This window comes from Oreochromis niloticus, linkage group LG1 (assembly GCF_001858045.2).
Source record: "Oreochromis niloticus isolate F11D_XX linkage group LG1, O_niloticus_UMD_NMBU, whole genome shotgun sequence".
Lineage (NCBI taxonomy): Eukaryota > Metazoa > Chordata > Actinopteri > Cichliformes > Cichlidae > Oreochromis > Oreochromis niloticus.
The window spans coordinates 12,839,939-12,861,255 of record NC_031965.2 but is presented as its reverse complement, the minus strand read 5'-3'; the positions used below and the strand labels follow the sequence as shown (position 1 = coordinate 12,861,255).

General features: G+C 39.3%; 1 protein-coding gene across 1 annotated transcript; it reads right to left on the bottom strand.

Moving 5' to 3' along the window:
- Positions 1–5,467: 5,467 nt before the first annotated feature.
- LOC106097709 (serine/threonine-protein phosphatase with EF-hands 1) lies at positions 5,468–18,326 on the bottom strand. The gene is given in 19 exon segments (XM_025908750.1): positions 5,468–6,253; positions 6,345–6,429; positions 6,844–7,007; positions 7,118–7,224; positions 7,386–7,422; positions 7,425–7,527; positions 8,392–8,577; positions 8,682–8,913; positions 9,028–9,179; positions 11,385–11,534; positions 11,664–11,700; positions 11,810–11,976; positions 12,319–12,365; positions 12,837–12,951; positions 13,043–13,206; positions 14,570–14,630; positions 14,713–14,840; positions 17,694–17,801; positions 18,118–18,326. Coding segments are annotated over 19 exon segments (2,316 nt in total). The 5' UTR covers positions 18,161–18,326; the 3' UTR covers positions 5,468–6,023.
- Positions 18,327–21,317: the final 2,991 nt, after the last annotated feature.

Sequence of the window (21,317 nt, the reverse complement as noted above, 5' to 3'; positions counted from 1 at the left end):
CTACACTAAATCTACGTTTAGACAAAACTATTTAGACAATTTGAAGAGAATGCAAACAGAGATACATCCATAAACTACAGACACACACACTTGTGCATGGACAGTCTTAGAAAAAACAGCCTGCACTGAGATAAAAGAGAAGAGCAGAAGATAAAAGCTGATCATGTCCCTTGCTGCTCTGAATCAAACTGGAATCTGAAATCTCATTGATGTGTCTCCATGCTTGCCTGCTGTTGTCGTTTGTAACAAACACGCCATAGTATGAGGGGCCGTACAAGCCAAAATTCATTCTTTCACTCTCACACACATACATTCTTCTCTCACACACATATATTTTCACTCTCACATACATACATTTTCACTCTCACATACATACATTCTTCTTTCACACACATATATATTTTCACTCTCACATACATATATTGTATTGATATATTGATATTTCACTTTCACATACATATATTGTAATTATAGTTGAGCCCGTCCCATCTCGATCAAGTGACGAGGACAACGATGTGACCGTTTCAGGAGATGATAAAATATTTCTTAACACCCCGATAGCTTGCTGAAGAACTCGAGTTTCTTCTCCCCCCTCCATGCTGTCAGACACTTGAAAGTGACCCGCGCGTGCTTCTCAGCCAATCACAGCGGTACAGACACCCAGCCTTCCGTTTCCATTAAACTCCTTCCGTTTCCACTATACTCTTTCATTCACATACATATATTTTCTTCTGACATGTATGCATTCTCTTCTTACATACATATATTATTTGTGAGATTAAATGCATATTGAATGCATGTAAATGAGAGCAAAATGTAGGAATGCATAAATGAAAATGTATGTATGTGAGAGTGAAAATATATGTGTGTGAAAGAAGAATGTATGTGTGTGAGAGTGAAAATATATGTATGTGAGAGTGAAAATATATGTGTGTGAGAGAAGAATGTATGTGTGTGAGAGTGAAAATATATGTGTGTGAGAGTGAAAATATATGTATGTGAGAGTGAAAATATATGTGTGTGAGAGAAGAATGTATGTGTGTGAGAGTGAAAATATATGTATGTGAGAGTGAAAATATATGTGTGTGAGAGAAGAATGTATGTGTGTGAGAGTGAAAGAATGAATTTTGGCTTGTACGGCCCCTCATACCATAGCAAAGATGTTTGCTCGCTTCCTCTTCAGTTTTCCCACACTAACAATTTTCTGCACATGTGCCCTTTCTTTGCATATGTTTATGTCCACTGGTAGCCTTCAAAGATTATGAGATATCAGGGAGCAGACATAAACACATAACACATGTTAAGAAGCTTCCCTGAGGTGCTGTAACATGCCTCAGTGCACACTGTTGTGTAATCAGAAAGAGCCCATCTAGAGAGGAAGAAAAACAACCCCTGTTCACTGGTCATCGAGCAGCAAAACTCCAGGTCAGCAGTGTCACTGAGTCCTGGTTTGGGCCTGGCCAGAACTTTGAATTTAGCGGGAATAGGAACACATCTTGGAATAGCCTTCATTGTTTATGGTGTCAGTTCTGTATAACAGAAGAACTTATATAACTAAAAAAAAAAAAAAACAACATGAAAGATAAAGGGAGAATTATTGTGCTAATTTCCAACTCTATAAAAATCTTCATGGACTACTAGATCATGATTACATGATTCATGTTTGACAGTAATTCTTTGTACTGAACTTTGGTTCAACCCGTGCACATTCACTCTCTATAACAAGCTTTTATATCACCCTCCAAGTCAACTTCCTTTTGAGCAACTGCTCTTAGCAAACAGAAGGTTTGAACAGCGCCTCGAGGCAACTGTTGTTGTGATTTGGCGTTATATAAATAAAATTGAATTGAACAGCAGGGGAGTGTAGCTGCTGATGCATTTTGGCATCATAAAGATCTAAGACTCAAAGTGTGCATGTCTAGAACCATATCCATTTTCCAAAACAGTCCCATCTTTTATTAGAGACTTACAAAATTGTCCTAGTCATATGCAGGCCTATCACTTAATGAGATCACATTCATTGTGCCGATTTGAATATAAGACATAAGTCAGACCATCTCAGACCTACTAAGACTGCTGTTTTGCGGCTTTTAACCTTTTATTGGGAACTTGAAATGCTTGCACATGGTAAATTTCACAACCCTAGAGAGTTACTGGAGGATATTACAAGACTGTTACCTTTTATCGTTCCTTAAAAAAGGTCATTGTTAAGATGCAAATCAAGTAACTATTTATGATTCCTTGCCAGATAAAGCGTTAATTGAAAATATAAATATTGTATTACAAATTGCTATATTCATATAGCTATTTTCTTAAAGTTGCAAAGTGCTTCATAACTGAAATTTTGTAAAACATTAAAAAAAAACAAGAAAAAGTTAAAAACATTTGTAAAAATTTTAATTTTGATTCAAATAAAAATTAAAATAAACACTAAAAACGTTACCAGGACGTTGTTGTTAAGACATGGGGCTAAAATCCTGAGATGTGATAAAAAACAAACAAACACTGGGATTTGAATAACATTTGTGCAAAATGTTAACTCACTGCAGCTCGTGGACATTTCTGTTTGCAAAAACTCACGAGCAAAAAAAAAATCCACCTATACCCAAACTCATATCGGTGTAATGACATAATTTCCCCGAAAGATGGCAGCATAACAGTGCTACTGTGATGTAAAGGTTTTCAATTGTCGCTAACTGCTAGCAGAGATCCTCTGATAAGCACTGGTCTGATAATCACACTACAAATCCCATGTCACAGGTATCTGAAAAGATCTATGGCCTGTGTCCCTGTTCTTCTTCACCAACATTAGGTTTTTTGTGTGTTGTTTGCTTCTAAAATGCAGTTGAACGTTGCTGTGTCGACACAGTTGTCCTGCTTTCAAATACTGTGTGTAAAATCTGTCAAATTACCGTGGTGCGTTCAAGCGATCTCCTTTTATCATATAATTGCTTCAAATTTAAGCAAGTAATAATAATAATTATTATTTATTATAATTATAATTATAATGATGATGATAAAAATACACACTCCTTATTTTTTCTATGATTATAGTTGTTAGAATTGATATTTCTTATATTGTCATTTGTGCTAAAATATATAGATATATAATCATTGCCTTTATGTGTCCTCTAATGGCTATCATTATGAAGAAAAGGCCAGACAGTCAGAGGATTTATTTTCAACCTTCTAAATTTTCCTTTATCTGTGTCTGTGCTGACAAAATGTGCTTTCTTTATTTAGAGTGCAGCTTAGTGCAGAGACGAACTATGTTATACATTTGGAAAGCACCATGTTCTGTTTCTTGAGGTGCAAGACTTCACACCTTTAAATGTTCATTTGAGATATGACATGCAAGTTCCTGTTTTATAGTTTAGCAAGACACTTACTTCTGCTTTTCTGCATACCTCATACACACAGTTTAAGTTCATTGAAAGGTCGTATGTCTATGTATGGTATGGCTGGAAACACACACACCTACATGCACCTACACACACAGAATACAGACACTGATGTTGTTCAGATATGACTGCTTAAGAATGTCACGTGTATTTGTAATTGCATATTCATGAATGATTGCTTGCTGACAATATAAAGGGCTGTAGCGAAGGAATCAGTTGAAGTTGGCTAAGGACAGGTGAAGGCCTGGGCTGACTTCCCTCGCGAGCCACAAAGACAAAAGAGCTCTGTCTTGCCTTGTTTTGTTGTGCAGTTATTGAGTGTCTCGTGTTCAAGCGGGGTTTGTGCCTAGATAAACCCAACAATAGTTATTTAGACCAACTAGTAAATGAAGAGAAAATGTGTGTTTACAAATGATGCCAAAGCAGTTTCTAGCCTACTCTCCATCTCTGACGGAGACAACAATACATTTAACTAAACATCTTATAGTTTTGGACAAATAATTTAGGGATCTCCTGCTGGATATTTATATTTTACAATTTAAGAAATAATCATAAAAAAATCATCAAATCATACTGATTACTTAAAAGCGCTCATATAACTTTTACATAGTATTATAGTGTGCCAAGGTGACATTTAACAACAACATAACCATTAGAAAAAAAACACTTACAACACTGAAACACAAATTGTTTTAAAATGTTCGTATCATAAATTTATAAGGTTGCTTTGGAGGAGCCCAGCCAAAAATAGTCTGTTAATCAAACAAATAAGGACATTGTAGCAAGTAAAACAACTGTTTTTTTCTTACTCTAACAATATTGACAAATATGAGTCTTGAAGGTGAACAATGAAACCTGCTAATTTATTACACGTGGACACTATTAAATCTGTCTTAATCTAAATTTGGGGTGTGGGACATTTGGTCCTTTGAACTCCAGTGAGGTGTGACATAGCCAGGAGCCAGTGTCATTCCAGTGAGCATGAGTGAATAATTTAAACATGTAGGCAGTAACAATGTTCCAATCCCTCATAGAGACACAAACTACTCGCCCATCAGAGCTTCATGTTTTGGGCCTTGTGCTCAGCAAAGTCCCAAATCTTTCCGGTGTACTCAACATGCTCTCTCTTCAGCTTTTTTGTTTTCTTGCTAAATATAATCTAAAGTGCTGCTGCGTTGGTTAACCTTAAGACACTCGCAGGAAAACATTTCAAAGGTGACGTCAACAAGTTCACATCCATTTTCTACAAGTGACAGGGAGCAAGGTCAGGAATTAGAAGTAATATAATTCTGTGCATGCCCATCCACAGCCAAAACCTTTCAGAAAAGGTGGTTATAATCTGTCCACTTTAATGCAGTAACATAAGTACCACAGTCAAGACATCTCGGTTCCTTTTATCACCTGGTCCCTGGGGTATTATCAATCCAGTCAAATGTGTATTATTTAATACATCAGTGGAGATTTGAAATCTCTGAGGCCTGCTCTAGAGTGACCATCCAGACTTTCTAATTAGTGCTGTGTGTTACTGAAAAATGTAGTATTGATACCACACCACATAAAAACAGCCAATAATGCCAATAACAAGACCTTTAACTTATAACAGAACCTTGTGTGGGGGAAGAACAGTGTGTCATGATTTATGACATGAATAATCATCATCAATTTGCAAATTCTGAAAACATTTTAGTGGGTTTTACTTTCAACAATAATTATTTAATACAACAAAACACATCTTTCAGCTTCTTGTGTATTTTGTTTTTGTTCTTTGGAGACCTGGAATGTAAATGTGCCTCTCTCCAAAGCACTTTGGGTACTTTAGAAATATTTTAAATTGATGTGACAGTCAACACAAAAAGGTTCAGACATTTTTCCATAGTGCATTCAGTGGGCTTTTACTTTGAAAATCCCAGGGACTTCTTCCTCTCTCTCTAAATGTATTTATTGAGCACGCGGATTAAAGTTCAACAGCTGAACTTTCTACCAGCTTTGAGCCAAACAGAGTTGAACATTCAGTCTGTCTTAGACACTTGTCCACACTCACACACACACAAATATTATTTTTATTTTATTAAGAAAAAAAAAAGGAAGTCTTTTTTACACCAATACTTGTAAACCTACATTCAGTCAACTTTATTAGGCACAGCTGTACAAGCTTTTTCAATCGCACCATATTTTTCAGTTCAATTTCTGTGGAAGAAAATGAATAAAAGTAAATCAAACAGTGCCTGAAGTACACAACGCCTCGAGAGCTTCTTCTGATTTTGTAGCTGATTTTTTTAATCAGCTCACTGTAAAGGTTTTTCACTCTATTGTGCTGTTCTTTGAAATATTCATTTTACTAGAGCCAGCAGTTGTTAAGACGGTTTTTTTTTTCCAGTCAGCCCCTCTAAAAAGCTGGTGGTGCAATAAAAGACATAATAAAATTTGAGATATATCACTTTATTTAAATCAGCCTTAGATATTGGCATTCCTGGAGCCATACCCCTCCTAACCTTAACCCACACACCACAATCGAGAAATCTGCCAATGAATCATGACCTAATCACTTCCAGTGGTATGGTCTTCAAGTATTCTTTGTTATATCCTACAGTATCCTACATCAGTACTTCCACACTTTAGTATTCAGCCTGTCCTCTTCTCTCCATCCATCTTTTCATGCAGTTGCTGATCTTTGCTGTCCAGTTTGTGTACCACTCTAAATGCCTCTAGGAACTCAGTGAAGTCTATACTGCCATCCTTATTAAAGTCAATACTCCGGGCCAGGTCATCAATGGCACTGTCGTCGATGGCAACCCCTAAGTGAGCGCTAAAAAGACGCCAAGTTTGACGAAACTCCTCAATGGAAATTAGACCTACAGGTTAAAACAAACATCACTCACGTACAAGTCAGTTTTGGCTTATTTGAAACATTATCTCGAAAAATATTTTTGGCTTTTTATTTACCTGAATGATCTTTGTCTATGATGTTGAATATTATCTCAATGTCTGTCCTGTATCTGAACAGAGTTTCGGCCAAATTTGGAGTGACCTGGAAGAAAAAAAACAGGAGTGCTACCAGCTGTGTTTAACAGCAGCAGTGCAAGAACATGTACCGCGATGCTAGAAGTAACTGTACCACTAGGGGCAGAATCCCTCCTCGCAGATACAAGTTCAACATTGTAGACAAAAGAACAGGATCAGGAGTAAAATGGACTCGTTTTAAAAGTGCAAATGAGAAAGAACTGCTATGTAAAAAAAATACTGTGAAGAGGTAATTAGCCTTTCAATAATCTGGATGTTTGTGACTGGAGTATTGTATAATAAGACAAAGGGATGTTTATATTAGGCGTATAACTTCAGATGAAAACAGTGAACTTTAACGGTTTTCCTTCATCTCCTTTTTCCTTTAAGCTCAGTACTCGAGCGAATGTACGCGTTTCCTTTCTACCCCTTCGTTTCGGACCTGCGGCAGGGGAATGCCTGGTCCCATATCCTCGAAGCAGGACTGATACTCCAGGCTGCCATCTGGTGCCAGACGGGCTAAGTGTGGACGAAGCGTCCTCCACGGCAGGTCCAGTCTCAGTACAGACTCCAGAACCAGAGCCCACTCGCAGACCGACACACGACCTGAAGCAAGGCGTGTGCAAATGTAGAAACTCTACATGTCAGCCTGGGAATCAAACCTGAACATTAAAACAACATGAAATTTATAAGAAAATGGAGTGAGAAGAGAGCACCTGTGTTATTCTGGTCGTACTGCTGGAAGCCGACCATCAGCTCGGAGTGGTGAGCGAACAGCTTCTCTTTTAAGGCTCTGAGAGCAGAGCCCTCAGCGGCTCGCACTCTGCAGACACAAACGAACCTTTCTTACACACAAACGAACCTTTCTTACACATTTAATAGAATTATAAAATTATGCAAATGATTTTGCCATGATTAGTTTCAGTGCTACTACCCTGAGCATTGCTTCATCGGCCCCACAGTACACACAGACACCCGTGTTACCTCTGTGTCAGTGTAAGTTTGCGAGTGGTCCGGCTGATTGGTACTGGTAGAAGCGAGGCACCAGCTCTCGCCCCAGTTTGACATAGGCTCCTCGGTTGCTTCCCTCCTCGTAATAATTGGACGCAGAGAAGATGGTGATCACCTATAATATGCAAATAGTCTCAACAAGGCAATGTACTTCATTTGAAATATATTTACCTTCAAATACTTAAAGGTAAACACACTAGAATAAGAGGTAACAAGTCAAATAAATTTAAGTCCTGTGCAATTTCCTGGTAATTTATCTGAAAAACAAACAATATTACCTCATCTTACATCGTAAATATGCAGTATTTTCCATGGTGTGGGTGGTATTATGAAATTGATTAATCTCAGCTTTTTACAACATTACTTAATATTCATTATGTTGATGTTCATGATGAATGTTTTATTAATCAACTGTCCTTTTACTTTGCCAAAATAAATGAAATGACTGTTCTGCCTTAACGACTTACAAGGAAAAGATAAATACCATCAAAATTCTCAGGCCTATGTGACCTTATGATGGAGCCACTCCATAACACGGCTGGTTCCCCTAAATTCTACAATGTAAGATGGGAAAATATTGTTTGTTTTTCTACAAAATTACTTTAGAATTACTTAAAATGACTTAGGGTGTAATTTATATCTCCTTTCCTGTATTATATCTAGAATTTAGGCACAAAAAATCACTTATGCACTACTTAAATTTAATTACATACAAAATTTAAAGCTTGTCATGCGCTATTTAAAATTACTTACACATTACCTATAATTATTTACAGACTACTTATATTTGCTTAGATTACAATTATTTCTTTGTGTAAAAATATTACTTATTATCCTCTTATCCAAGGGCACCTACACTTAACTGTAACTATAATTACAGTGAAATTCCATTTAATTACAGGGATATTAAGCCCTTAGTCTTGGCTGTATTTTAAAGTGTTAGTGACACTTTTAAATGAAATGATTGCACCTTGTCTACCTTTCCATTGTGACAGAACTCGTATCCTTCTTGTTTGCACTCATGCGAGCGGATGAGCAGCTGGAGTCCGTGTTGGAGCAGTAGTCTCTGGGTGACGTCAGGGCCAAAGTAGCAGCCTCCACCTCTAAAGGTGTTGGGACTGCAGCCATCTTGGATTTTAGGGTCACTCCACAATATATCCACTATCTGCTCCAGAGTAAAGCAGATAAAAGTGTTGACCAAGACAAAGAAGGACCTCATCAAATGAGCCGATTATTAAACAATATTAATGTGTTCTCTGCTCCTCTCACCTGCTTCCATTCCTGCTCATGTTGCGAAGGTGACGGGAGGGGAATGGAGGACAGAGAGTCCAGGAAAGGCACTTGGAGGACGTTAACAGAGTAAGGCATGCAAGGAGAAGATGGAAAAGCATGCGGGGAGAGGCAGGATGGGGTTCGAGGAGAGCAGAGTGACGAGGAAGACGAGGAGGAGGAAGAGGTGGAGGCAGCGCTGTCTTGTCGGCTGAGCCTGCATCGCTTCTTCCTAGAGAAAAAACAAACGGCGGTAGAAAAGAGGCCCTGTAGCTGTTAACAGGAGCTAACTGCACACTGACCTTACTACATAACACATGTGAGTGTCTGTGGGCTGCGGTCACACCTCGTGTTGGGTGTCCTTTGGTTCTTGTTTTGACTGCGACTGCTGCTGGGACGAGAGCTGTCTGTGGATCTTGTTCTTTTGGTCTGTCTGCAGGACTGACTGATGTCCAGGTGCTCCAAACTGCACCTGGGAAATCTCAGGGCAGATTTCACCTACAAGAGGAAGGAATGGGAGGTAGCAGTGAGGTGGAAACAACATGCTGACAAACAGCAAAACGTGAAGACATAAAAGGAACATAAAAAGAGGGTGGAAAAAAAGTATATACACATCTTTAGTGCAGTGCTTAGCAAGCAGTAAATGAGTATTTTAATGTAAAAAATAAACAAATTAATCTATAAAATCCACCTTAATGATAACTTTCACACATATTAAAGCAGTCTCTGAGATACCTGTGATGACCATTCATGCTCTGTGCTTTCTGCATTTTAAGAGAATAAATGCAATAATTTATTCAAATACAATTTTATTTTTGTGTCATTTTCTTTCAAAACCATCATTCAAAATAAAAATAATAATAGTAAAAAACAATAAAGTAGCATAGGTACAGGACAGAGTGTTGAAGGTTGCCATATTAGAAGCATTTAAACATCTGTTGGGAAGCATTCATGTAATAAAGTGTTTTGCAGGTTACCTCTGTGGTGGCCATCTTGTTTTCCCAGTAAAAAGGAGGCCTGCCTCAATTGCAGCTCTTTTATAGGCCAGTCTGAATTGAGAAGGCGTGGTCTTTAGAGTATTTAAAGGGAGCAGGAAATGGACTGGGGGCCATTTTGAGACGTTGCTGTCTGTGTGTGCATGATATTGGCAAGAGACAATAAAGCAATTACTTCAGTTAAGACAGAGTGAAGTCTGATGTTTCCCTCACCGCATCTCTCTGCGTAACAACATCTTTTTGCAATTGTCTGAGACACTCATGCCAGAAGAAAAGCTCTGTGAAACTGAAACTTAGTGAACGTCACCAGAGCACCAAACAGTGAAGCAAAGTCAAACTACTCTGTATGGGTCCTGCAAAATAAGGTGAACCCTCACAAACGGTTTCTCTTAATCCCTGTGCATGAGTCCCTGTTTTTTAACCCCTCTGCTGGAAACCTGGCCTCCGGTTTGCTGCTTCATTATTCAGCTAATCCTAGTGTGAAACACTGCAGTGTCGCAGAAACCTTCAAAATTTGTCAGGCTAAATATTTTTGTTTTTCAATCAAGCAGGAGTCCATTAATTGGACTTGGAGTAGCAATCTTGAATGTAGATTGATACCATAATAAAAGCCCACAAACTGGGGTTGAAGTGGGCTGGAAATGTCTGGAAAGGCATTGCGGCGCTTTAGATTAATGAGCAATTAAACGTGTCTGCTTACACCATCAACACATCCCTTTTTACCTCTCATCTCTGTGATGTGTTCAAGGCGCAGATGTGAATAAAGTTTGTTCATGATGGCCTAATTCAGAATCTAATCAGCGCTATAGAGGATGAGTGAGCATAAACAGAGTAATCATGCAGGGAATTTCAAATGCAACTTTTCAAACAGTTTAACAAACACACAAACAGGTGAACTTTACAACGATGCTCTATGTTGGACTGCAAAGCACACTTTGCTTTTGTTTTCAGTGTTCGGTTACATCAAGGACACCAGATTTATGGTGTTGATTAGAATCACTCACCAATTTACTGTTTTTTTAACTTTTACTTTTTACCAGCTTTATGTTATCTAGGGGTTGGAAATCAGCCAACCAGCTCAAGAACATCTGCTTAGATCTTAATGAATTCAGCTGGCTAAATCCACAAGGAGCAGTGAATATTGGAGCAGCAGCAGAAGCCAGCTGATTATAGGCTGCATACAAATAAAATTTAACTAGAGCTTATGTGACTGATTTCTAACATATACATCGTACACAGAATCACACTACTCAGGGTTTAGCATCTTGCTTAAGGATGCTTCAGCACACAGACCGGAGGAGTCCGGGATCAATCCGCTACCTTTCCAGTGGGTAGAAGTCCCATTTCACCGCCTGAGCCACAGCCACCCCTACTGAGAAGTAGGGAAAGTGATGCCTTTTCCCACACCGCACTCCGACACCCAACCTTAGGGTCTCCCCACCAAATCCCATTTTACCCCTATTCAAACAGTAGCAGACCTAGAAAGAAGCTACTCTAATAACTTGTCAATAACTAAGCCTTGCAGTTGTTACTCAGAAGCTGCTGAACCAACATGTCTCGATATGCGTCTCAGGAATCTGCCTCCTGTTGCTGGATAAAACTACAAACCACTTTTTTCATGCTGCACACAGCTACATTGATATGTGGTGGGTATGAGTGTGTCAGCATGTAAAAAGTTGTTTTTTCTGACCCTGCTGATTCCACTGACCTTGTGTCTCTCTATGGAGCTCAGGAAGTCCAGATCAGTCTGGTCTGAAATTCCTCCGTGAACGATCAGAATCTTTCCGTCTATAACTGTTGCGATGGGCAGGAGGCTGAAAACATCCTGAAACAGCTGAAGGATCTCACGGCCATGAGTCTGCAAACAGGCGAGAACAGTAATTTTAAAAAAATCAGCTGTGACAGTCACCAAGCTGCAAAGTGCTTACTGAGTTGTGGACATAAAAAAAAAAAAAAATCAGACTGACGGCATGTATTTGGACTTTACCTTGTACTTCTGCATGACTTCCTTTGTGAACCCGTATCTGAAAAAAGAAAACAACATACCTTTAAACCCTGATACTCTATTCTCCTCGTGTTCATGGTGAACCTGGACAGGTAAATATTTTTCACTTCACCCTTTTCCAAACTTCCCTGAGGTTCATTATGTGGTCTTCATGGTTTCCTCGGTTCAGGTGCATGTAGTCTGGGTAAAGCAAAAGGAAGGCAAACAGCAGGATAACCACTTCAACTGACTTTTTTCCACGGTCCACAAAGTCCCCATTAAACACGTACGGTGTCTCTGCAGAGGGAAGGCCATTCTGAGAAAAACAAAAACAGTCAGATCTTCAGCTTTTACTTATTTAACCATCTGAGGTTTGTCGTCATAGACAACCCCCCTGCAATGACCTACAGTCTAAAGAATGACTAATGGACATAAATATGTGAGTAGTTTCGTGACGCATGTCAGTTAGTTGTTCTTTGCTCTCTGATGGGCAGAAAAATTTATTAAAAAATAAAAATTACATATAGCGACTGCTTAGGATTTAACTGCAGAGGGTTCAGTCTTTTGTTTATAAAAAATCTACATAAAATCTGATATTGCTGTGAGGTAGATGATGCACGAATGATGCTTAAGAAAGCTGTTGTACGGGCAGCCTTACCTTATAAAATATAAGTAGTAAGTCATCGAGTCGCCCATGCAGATCACCTGTACAAAAAAAAAAAAAAAGTCACTGCAATCAAGAAACTGAAGTCCTGTTGCTTTATGGGTTTACAGAAGTGGTCTAAAACTCCCTAATCATAAGGATTGCTCCACCTCAGCCTTATGAGTGTGTGTTTTTTCATTTTTGTTACTCAAGTATTCTTGAGTTTAATGACATGCAAAGGTAGGAGGAGGAAAGCTGTGCAAGAGGAGTCAAGTGGCTGATCAGTGTGCAAATAAGTAGGACTTACCTTTCTTGGGAAGCTGCCAGTAAGATACAATCAACTGTATTTAAACAACAACAAGGCATCATCTATCATTTAAAAACTATGGAGATCATTCATTTGGTCTGTGCTTCACTGCAGTGTAGCATAGGCTACAATGAGATTAAAATATATATTTTTTTAATTTTTTGTTTTGTGGTCCTGAAAGCTTATAATTTTGAATCTTAAATTAACAAGAGATACTGAGACCCACCACATATAGTGATCTCTTTGTAGTAGGATGTCGACAAGTGGACTATGTTTGGCATCTGTTTGAGGAGCTTTTTGGTCTCATACAGCAGCTGGAGAACATATCTGGCATGGAGAGTCTGTGTGGAAAAAAAGCAGTGAGCACCCCAAATCTAAACCAGCAGACAATCAGATGTTTAAGAGACAAAGTGAAAGCCTCATATTTGGTACCTGCTGATCCTTAAAAGCACTCAGGAGTGCATTTGTATCGGCGACGGAGAGAGGAAACGACAGTCTAGGTCCGGTGTAGGACTCTGGAACATGGATCAAGTTGTAGCAGGTTTCTCTGTCTAACCATGGGTCGACCACTGGATCCAGCAGCTGGGAGATCAAGTCTGAAACGCAATTTACATATTATATAATTTATTTAAAATGAAAGCTAGATGTCCACAAACATGAAATCTTATCTTTGTCAAGAAAAAAAATTAGTAAATGGTATGTATCCTGTACCTTTTCCTCTATCCTCACCTTTACATCCTTTAAATCCTAAACAGGAATGTGCAATATTTGGTTATATGAAAAAAATAAATAAACCCTTAAAAACCTCAGCTAGCAATCAATTATTAATGCCAGCTCACGTGAGATGATGGCTTAGCTGATGCCCTTTTAAGCATCCCAGTGCAAAATGTTTTCTAGGTGGCGCTTTTGAACATGCTTTAACATGACTATAGTTGCAGCACATCTGCAAGCTGCTTTGCAACCCACCCACCACACAGCTCTTCTTTTTCTGACTTAATCAATGATAAGCTTGTCACCAACAATTTCTATTTTGTCTGTAATGGGAGTGTATTGTTGCTTTTTTCTTCTCTCTCGTTGTCTTAAACTACACAAATCTCATATACAGGTGCTATACTATAATCTCATATATAGGTAATATAGAATATACTAAATATTCTTCTCATATTTGAGACCTCAATGATGTTTCAAATATAAGAACAAATCCCGACAGTCTCTAAATTATGCAAACAAACAGTGCTGGGACAGACGTCTACCCAGAGGCCCATTTCCCTCTCCCATTGTGTTATTTCCTCTATATTGTCTCTGACAAACAAATATAAAAACACAGATCCTGTACGTAGTAAACCGAGACAGCAGAGTCTGGCCTCTTTGCATCCCTTACGTAGACTTAATGTAAAACCCATGAAGAAGATGTTCAGGAGATGATGAGCAAAAAAGGGCTTCCCTGAGGATTAGCTTGTCAATGAAGCATTATGCTTTTGAGCTGGAAGAGCGGGTCAATACACACTTAAGCCACAGCTGTTTCAGCGCACCGCACCGACACATTGGCCTCCACATTCACAGTAGTTGCTAAGCAACAGGGTATACGCAATGGGTTTCCTCGTCTAGATCAAAATATCTAAAGTACAGTGGCATAACAAACAAAATGGTGTTAATTTAAGCAATGGGGGTGTTGGAAAAGTTAAAAAGAACAATCATTAAACACCAACTGATAAGAAAACTAATGTTTCTTAAAATTAGGCACATTTATTTAGCTGCTACAGTGTGATATTTTACTCCAAAAGGAAGCAAACATTACTTCAGCAGTTCCAAATATTAAAGGCAAAAATCTAAGTTTTAGACATGCAAAATAATAATAATAATAATAATAATAATAATAATAATAATGATGATGATAGTGAAAGTAATAATAATAATACACCCTTTTACGCTGTAGATATTAGAATTTTCTCCCCTAACCTGGCCCATTCCCATTCAGCTGAGTGAAGTTGTCCAGCATGAAAGTGAAGAAACTAGAGAGCTGAAAAAACAAAAAGAAACACATGTTTAAGCTTTATGATACTTCTGAAATTTGCAAAATAGATGCCTGTAGTGAGAGACACCTGTAGCTGGTCTTGTTCCCCGGCGTATTCAATAGACTGAAAAATGTTCCAGGTGTACCTGCGTCTCATCTCAAGACGGGCCATGTAGCGCCGGTACCATCGCTGGATCAAAACAGCTGCCTTCATAGCTGCAACAAAATGTTGTATTTTTTAAATTTACAGGCTCAACATGTGAGAAAATACACTCACTAGGCACTCTTTTAGCTACACCTGTTCAACTCATCATCAACACAAATATCTAATTAGCCAATCAAATAGCAGCAACTCAGTTCATTTAGGTCAAGATGACCTGATGAAGTTCAAACTGAGCATCAGAATAGAGAAGAAAGGTGATGTAAGTAACATGGCATGGTTGTTAGTGACAAACTGCTGATCTCTGGGTGATGCCAGAGCTCAGAGGAGAATGGCCAGACTGCTTTGAGCTGATAGGATGGCAACAGTACCTCAAATAACCACTGGTTACAATCTCTGAAATAGACGGGCTACAGGTGGCATTCCTGTCAGTTAGGAACAGGAAACTGTGGCTACAATTCAAGGATCACAAAAATTGTATGATAGCAACATGCTTCATGCTGAAACATTCAGATTGTAGGGCTAAAATTTGTACCCTTGTGATGGCTTCTTCCAGGAAGACAACGGACCATGCCACAATGCTCAAATCACAGCTCCCACGGGATGTGGTGGAACAGAAAAGTCACATCATGGATGTGTAGCAGATGAATCTGCAGGTACTATGTGATGCTATCATCTCAGTATGGATCAAATCTCTGAGGAATGTTTCCAGCACCTTGTCAAATCTATGGCATGAAGAACTAAGACAGTTCTGAGGGCAAAAGGTGTACCTAATAAAGTGCCCAGTGAGTGTATGTAGTAGCAAACAAAGATGAAAACAGATGAAAATGTTTAAAACGTCTTTTTTCGGCCATCTCCATCTCACCCCATCCCTAGCATCGTCCTCTGTGACACCAACCCTCTGGATGTCCTCCTTCACTACATACATGACCCTTCTGTGGTCTTCCTCTTTCCTACTGCCTGGCAGCTTTATACTCAACTTTATCCAATATATCCACCATCCCTCCTATGAACATGTCTGAACTGTCTCATCCTCGCCTCTAACTTTGTCTCTACTCAACCTGAGCTGTCCCTCTGATGTACTCATTTCTAATCTTGTCCATTCTTGTCACTCGTATTAAAACTTTTAGCATCTTCAGCTTTGCCAACTCCAGTTCCACCTCCTGTCATTTTGTCAGCAGCACCGTCTCCAAACCATACATCATAGCAGGCCACAAATCACTCCTGACATTGTGCGCTGTCCATTGCTTTGCATGCATGGCTGAACCCAAATATTTAAACTCGTGCATCTTTACTACCTGTACTCTTTGTAGCTTCACTGTTACACCTTTCTTCCTCTCATTAACACACGTACTGTCTTGCTTCTACCGACTTCCGCTCCTCTTCTCTCCAGTGCATACCTCCACCTGCTCCCTCCTCTCATTACAGATCATAATGTCAGCGAACATCATAGTGCATGGAGACTCCTGCCTGACCTTCATCTCTCAGGCTGTCCATCACCACTTCGAACAAAAAGGGGCTCAGAGCTGACCGCTGATAAAATCCCAACCCTACCTTGAACCCTTGTGTCACTCCTACTCCACATCTCACCATCCTCATATGCTTCCTCCACCACCCTAACATACTTCTCTGCCACTCCTTATTTCCTCATACTCTCTAGATCCACAAAGACAAGTGAAGCTCCTTCTGACCTCCCCTATACATCTCCACCAGCACACTCAAAGCAAACATCCCATCTTTTAGTTCTGCAGAACTCCACAGGCCACAGGAACCCTCCGTTACTCTTGCAAAATGTAAAATTGCAGACAGACAAGCACACAAACACAGATATACATGCCACATAAGTAAAAGCCTGACGGTTAAGGATGAGCGGGGTCTTACTCAGAGCCGGGCTGGGAGTCTTAACTGGTTCATCTGCATGAAGGGAAAACTACAATTCAGCGAGAAAACGTGAAACGCGTAATTGAATAAAACTGTGTGCAAATGAGCATATACAGACACACACACGGTATGAGAGATAACAAGACACAAGGAAGGTCGTGTGCAACAGTGGGATTGGGAAAACTAAGCAAATTAAACAAGCTTCTGGGAGCAGCAGCACTCATTAAAGAGAAGAAAAGACAGACTGCAAAGGAGGGAAAGCATCATCTGTCAAAATCAGAGGCACATTTACTGCAGCAAAAAAATAACTATCATCAACTCGCTGCAGCAGAACAGGTTAGTAACTTACTAAAGCATAGTAGTAGCAGTACTAGCATTACAAAATGCCTTTGCATAAACACAAGCATGCAGTAACACCTGGAGTACACCCTGCAATTTAGGTGAACTGACTGCAGTCATTTTTAATAAGGGGCAACTGTATGTGCCTGATGTGTAATCATTTATTAAACTATCTTGTACTCGAGTAACGGGAAATCAAAGTCTCTGTAAGGGCCCAGAAACAGTAGAGGTGGGTGGATCCATTAAAAAATATCGATATTATCACTGGTATCGGTATTGGTACAAGCGCGATGGGATCGATACTTTGCTTTCATCTTCTTTGTTCAGTATGTAGCTCACTGAATTATGTTAATCATTTGCTAAGTTGCCGCTTTTCCCTACATAAGCTGTCTTTATAATTTAAAAGTATCGGTATTGGTAACATTGGCAGTGCATTTACTTAGTATCGGATCTATACCAAAATTTCCAGTATTACACAGCACGAATACATATGCTGTTTTACATCACATGAGCTTTGCTTTCCAATTAGTGTTTAACACCTATGGGCTGTTTTGTGTGTGTGACGTCTTTGCATGTGGGTTTTTCCCCACCTTTCACAGGAGGAACAAATCTCTCTGGGGACAGGGGGGGGGCAATAAAAATCCCAATATCCGGTGTACTCCAGCATTAAACCACCTACACATGCTTACCTTGCTCCAGCGTTTCCCCTTGCTTTTCTGTGGCGACAGAGGTGCCACATCCCATGATGGCTAACAGAGAGGGTCCAGGAGGGCTCACATTAGCCGCTTCTTCCACAGCTGTTTGGTGGCATTTGGTGACATGACACTGATTGATATGAGAAGGTGCTCCCTTTATAGAGACACATCGTTAAAGCAGTACTCGATTATCATGTTGCCTTCAATGTATTCACAGTGCAGGATTGGCTTCAACTTACAAAAATAAAATACAATACAAAAAAAGCGACAGTAAGAATTATCCTGCTAGTTAATCGAGTCAAATCATACCAAAATAAAACAAAAATGCTTCTCATAGTCTTACTGTGCGTTACCTTTTAGGACAGCATCGTGTTCCAACGAGGTGTTTGTTTGACAAAAATCATCAGTTCAAACCTACCTGTAGCTCTTATCCGCGCGACAGGGTCATGCAGTTCATTCATACCAATAATAATAAAATACGGTTGCGCTCTATATTCCCTTAATAGCTTATGAAATCGATTTGAGGGTAAAAACAGGTCGATATGAGGACTCTGGTGCGCTTCCGGAGCAGCTCTACGTGCAACAGGAGCTACTGGTGCAGGAGGAGAGCTCACAGAAGAGGCGGAGGCATCAGGTGGAGTGAAACCTCAACCTGGGAGGGGCCGGTGTTTCACGAGTGAGAAGTTGTTTTTCCTTTGACAGCGTTTTAAGTTTTCAGATGCAGTTTAATTAGCTTGTTATCCAAGTATGAGAAGAGATTTCGGCCTGAAAGCGGATGTGTGTATTTTAACTTCTTTGTCCTCCTGAGAAAAACATACATTTACTCAAAATAGTCTGGTTTTCATCCTAGTTATGACAAGAGAGCGCCTTTATTTGGGGGCAGCCTGGAAAAATCCCCACCCAGCCACACTTGCACTTAAGCTCATGCCACAGCATTTCCCCAGGGTTAAGGTCAGGACTTCGCCGTTTCAAAGGATGGATTTTTCCTTTTAAGTTTACTGATGTTTGAACCCTATTGTTGAATCATCCAGCCTCTCCTGAAACTTCAGATTGGACTGAGAAAGCACCTGTAAAAACCTACTTCAGTGTTTCTAAGCCGCTTTAGTGTGACGATTTTCATACAAAACAGTATCATTTTGTTTTTGTAGTCAGACAGCGATCCTGAAGCCCGTTAACGCTGGTAGCGTTATAGTGATCTCACCACATATCACAGGGTGGGCATCTCCAGGCCTCGAGGGCCGGTATCCTGCAGGTTTTAGATCTCACCCTGGGTCAACACACCTGAATCAAATGATGAGTTCATTACCAGGCCTCTGGAGAACTTCTAGACATGTTGAGGAGGTCATTAAGCCATTTAAATCAGCTGTGTTGGATCAAGGACATCTAAAACCTGCAGGACACTGGCCCTCGAGGCCTGGAGTTGTTCACCCCTGACATGCCATATTTACAATTTCCAGTGAGAACGGGTTGAGCACAAACACTGGTTTTTACAAGTTGGACTGTTAGAAAATACTAGAGTCTTCCTGTGGTGTCAGGACAAACATGAAGAGCTGTGAACATTCAGAGTGAGGAGGTTCGGTTGGTGTGAAAACGACAAGCATTCTCAGTGAATTTGAGTGCAAAACTGTAAACTTGGTACGTAATGACGATTAGCCCTCAGTTTGAGTCATGAGACACAGCCATGACCTCACAGTGTATTTACAATCTTGAGTTAAAATCAACAAATAACAGACGCCACAAACTCAGAACGCTTTAACACGTGCGCTTTTCTTCACGCTGATGGAAACATGTAGGTCTCTGTTTCAGCCCTGGTGGACCAGGACGCTGCAGAAACGCCTGGATTTAAACTGGAATTCTGATACGCTCTGGCTGTCTTTAAAAAAATAAGAGTGACAGCAGTACAGCGATACTTTTTAATGACTGCTCCTTATTTCACTTAAAAGTTTTAGAAACATCTAGTTTTGCGTAATTACCCTAAAAGCTTTTTTCCTGTGGAGTATTCACTACACACTGTGTCAAAATCGCAGGTTATTTCTGATTAAAAATCAATTTAAAAAAACAGAAGCTGCCCAAAGTGAAAACACACCAACTACACTCTGCAATAAATATACTGTATGCTTAACAGCTACCTGATCTAAATAATTACAATGATTACAATTTAATATACTAACCTTTTCTGTTAAAATACCTTAGATTTGAGCTTTATTTGACATATCATGTGTTTCTAACTTCTTTTAATCTAAGCTGAACTCCTCATATCCAAAATACACAGATATCAAAAATTCCAGTTTGGGCCTTTCTCCAATCAAACTCTCTGAGGTGTAAATACACAGCTGGCTTCATGAGAGAGAACTGAAAAAAAGAATTTGTGTTGGAAATGAGCTCTAAATGAAAGCAGAGCAGTTGAGCTTTCTTTCATGCTGAGAAACTAAATACATTCAAAAGTGACGTGGATGTGTTTTTTTTTTGTAGATATGTATAGAAAATCTAAGAAAGAGTCATTTTTATTGTTCATTCTCATACAAAAAACAACACCAAAGAAACACAGTTCAGTCAATTTCATCTGAAAGTGTTTAGAAACAGAAATCTGAACTGTTCCTGCAGATCCAATCGTTACTGTCATAGGGAAAGCCAACAACAAAAAAAGAAAATTAAAGAAAGGTGATGGTTAATAACTTTTGCATAAATGGGCTTTAGTCTGAAATTTAAGGATAGTATTTTTCTTTCTCTCTCGACAGCAGCGATTCGCTCTGACAGGATGCTGGAGCAAAAAAAACACTGTTCCTGTTGTCTCGATAGTTTATCATAAATAATCCCGTGTAATTTGACATCAAGTGAAGATGTGGGAAAGGCTATACCACACCATCACAAGTCATAATAAATGTTTATTCGTTTATTTTCTCTCTTTTTGTTTTTTTTTCTTTTTTCTCGTTGCTTGTTTGGTAAATAATAAGGGAGAAAAATGTTCCAACATGAGAAGTTCTGTTTTGTATTCATTGTAAACAGTTTGTGTTTTCCGTCTTCTTTTTTTTCTTTGTAAACTATATCCACAAATACTCAATAAAAATATTTTGAATTAAAAAAAGAGCGTTGGAGCATTTTAGCGCTTAAAGCTGCAGCTTCTGACCACTTGGGGGCGCATTAACAACTGCGAGCTGTGTCTGTCCTCTGCTACAGTTGCTTTTAAGAGCTTTTTGTCTCCATCAGGAAGCCAAAGCAGCAAGGTCGTGAATGCAGATAAACGCTGATGTAAGGGCACATCTTACATCAAACATCTTCCAAAGGACTCTGCAGTCTAGCTGATAACTGCTGCTCAATGATCAGACACACTCGTGTAACACTGTTCCTTTCTCATATGAGGAGTGACACCCTCCTGGCTGAAGCGCTAGTAACTGAGAGAAGTTATCTAAGATCCCAGAGAGAAGGGAATTAAATTAATTTTAAGTTAATTAGATTTGTTTCGTGTCACTTCTTCACTTTATTTGTTATTTCTCTGTCAACTAAGGAGACAACGCAGCGAGCGGTGTTTGCTTGTGGCAACACGGTTCTCTCTCTGTATTATTAATTAAAATGATACATGATTTCCTCCTGATATTTGCACGTAAGGAAACTTGTTAT